The following is a 1475-nucleotide window of genomic DNA, read 5'->3' as shown; positions in this document are numbered from 1 at the left end:
TAATCCTGGCCAAATTCACCCCTTCTTTCAGATGGTCACTATTAGTGGTGGCCCACAGTGTGGCCTGTCAGGAAGCATTTATGGGCTAGAGTAGAGTGTCATGTTCCTCAGCTCTGAGGGAGAATCCAGGGGTTGTCCAGAGGTGAGGGGGTCAGTTGTGGGAGGAACATTTGGTGTGTGTGTGTGTGTGTGTGTGTTGAGAGGGGGGTTCACCCACATACGATGGTTCCAGCCAGGGCGGAAGCCACATCTGGCTCGAGCCCAAGCGCCTCATTTCAGAGGGATCAGAAACCAGGAAGCATCCGGAGCGTCGACCGCGGCCAACGGATGCTTGGCATTCCAGCCGATCCGAACTGCTGTGAGCTCACATCGTTACTGTACGTGATCGTTACCCAAGTGCAGCGACCCGGCGGGCATGTGGCCAGACCTCCGGGACCCCACCGTGGCCACTGCAGGGCCAGAGACCCAGCGCCCCTGCCTGCTGCCCCCATGTCATCCCAGCCCTCTGTGGGAAGCCGCGTCGGTGGGGGCCGGCGGTCTGAGAAGCTGTTAAGACTCTCGGAGGAGGTTAGAGGAGAGGTTGAGACCCAGCGCTGCGGTGGTTCTGCTTCCTCTCTCCGTGACATGGTGTCAGAAATAGACACAGAGAAAGCCTCTGAGAATGCTCAACTCCAAACACTTGTTTACAAATGCTAATTTGGAGGAGGATAATAGCTTTGTGGGCATTTTGTTTGTTTGTTTGGAGTGTCTGTTTGGTTGTTTGTTTGTGTAGTCTAGACTACACATATTGTATTTCATGTTTGGTTGAATTTGTTGTGATTTTACAAGATAAGCACTTAACTCAGCGACTCATTCAGGAATTCATTCATTTTTAAAGTTCAAGAGCAACGTGCACAGAGTGAGCCCCATCTCCTAACTCTGACCTATGGAGTCAAGTGTGGTGCAGCCTCTTATTGGCATCGGCCATGACCTAGTCAGATGACCTTAGTCTCTTAAATGGATTGGTTTCACTCAAAGTAAGACATTATTCTTAATAAATAACACCTATGGGTGCACACATTTCATACATGCACACACACACACACACACACACACACACACACACTCAAGCCCATGGGACATCCTGCTATGGGAACCATATGCTCTTTTCTATGCCTGATTAACCTCTTCATCGTCATGGCGACCCCCTTTGACCTCTAACCACACAACCCTGTCTCCTTCCTCACCCAGGTACATAAATCTGCTTCCGGAGGGAGAGAGAGAGAGAGAGAGAGAGAGAGAGAGAGGAAGACAGACAGAGAGAGAGAGAGAAACAGAGAGAGAGAGTTGGGGGAATGAGAGACAGAGAGAGAGAGAGTGGGGGAATGAGAGGGTAGATGAAGAAGAAGAGAAAAGGGGAAAAGAGAGGCTCAGTGGAAGAGAGAGGTAGCAGGGGTTTTTCAGAGAAAATAAACGTGGTGGAAGAAAGCACATAA

General features: G+C 50.3%; 1 protein-coding gene across 1 annotated transcript in view; it reads left to right on the top strand.

Annotated features, from left to right (window-relative positions):
- The first annotated feature begins 222 nt into the window (after positions 1 to 222).
- Positions 223 to 1475, top strand: part of myo10l1 (myosin X, like 1) — a 68963-nt gene continuing 67710 nt past the window's right edge. Inside the window, exon 1 of the mRNA XM_062527580.1 lies at positions 223 to 567. Within this exon, the coding sequence (XP_062383564.1) occupies positions 223 to 567 (345 nt within the window). The remainder of the gene's footprint in view (positions 568 to 1475) is intronic.

The sequence above is a fragment of the Sardina pilchardus genome, chromosome 23, assembly GCF_963854185.1.
Source record: "Sardina pilchardus chromosome 23, fSarPil1.1, whole genome shotgun sequence".
NCBI classification, from domain to species: Eukaryota; Metazoa; Chordata; class Actinopteri; order Clupeiformes; family Clupeidae; genus Sardina; species Sardina pilchardus.
The sequence above is the reverse complement of the archived record's forward strand: the minus strand, read 5'-3'. Positions and strand labels throughout refer to the sequence as shown.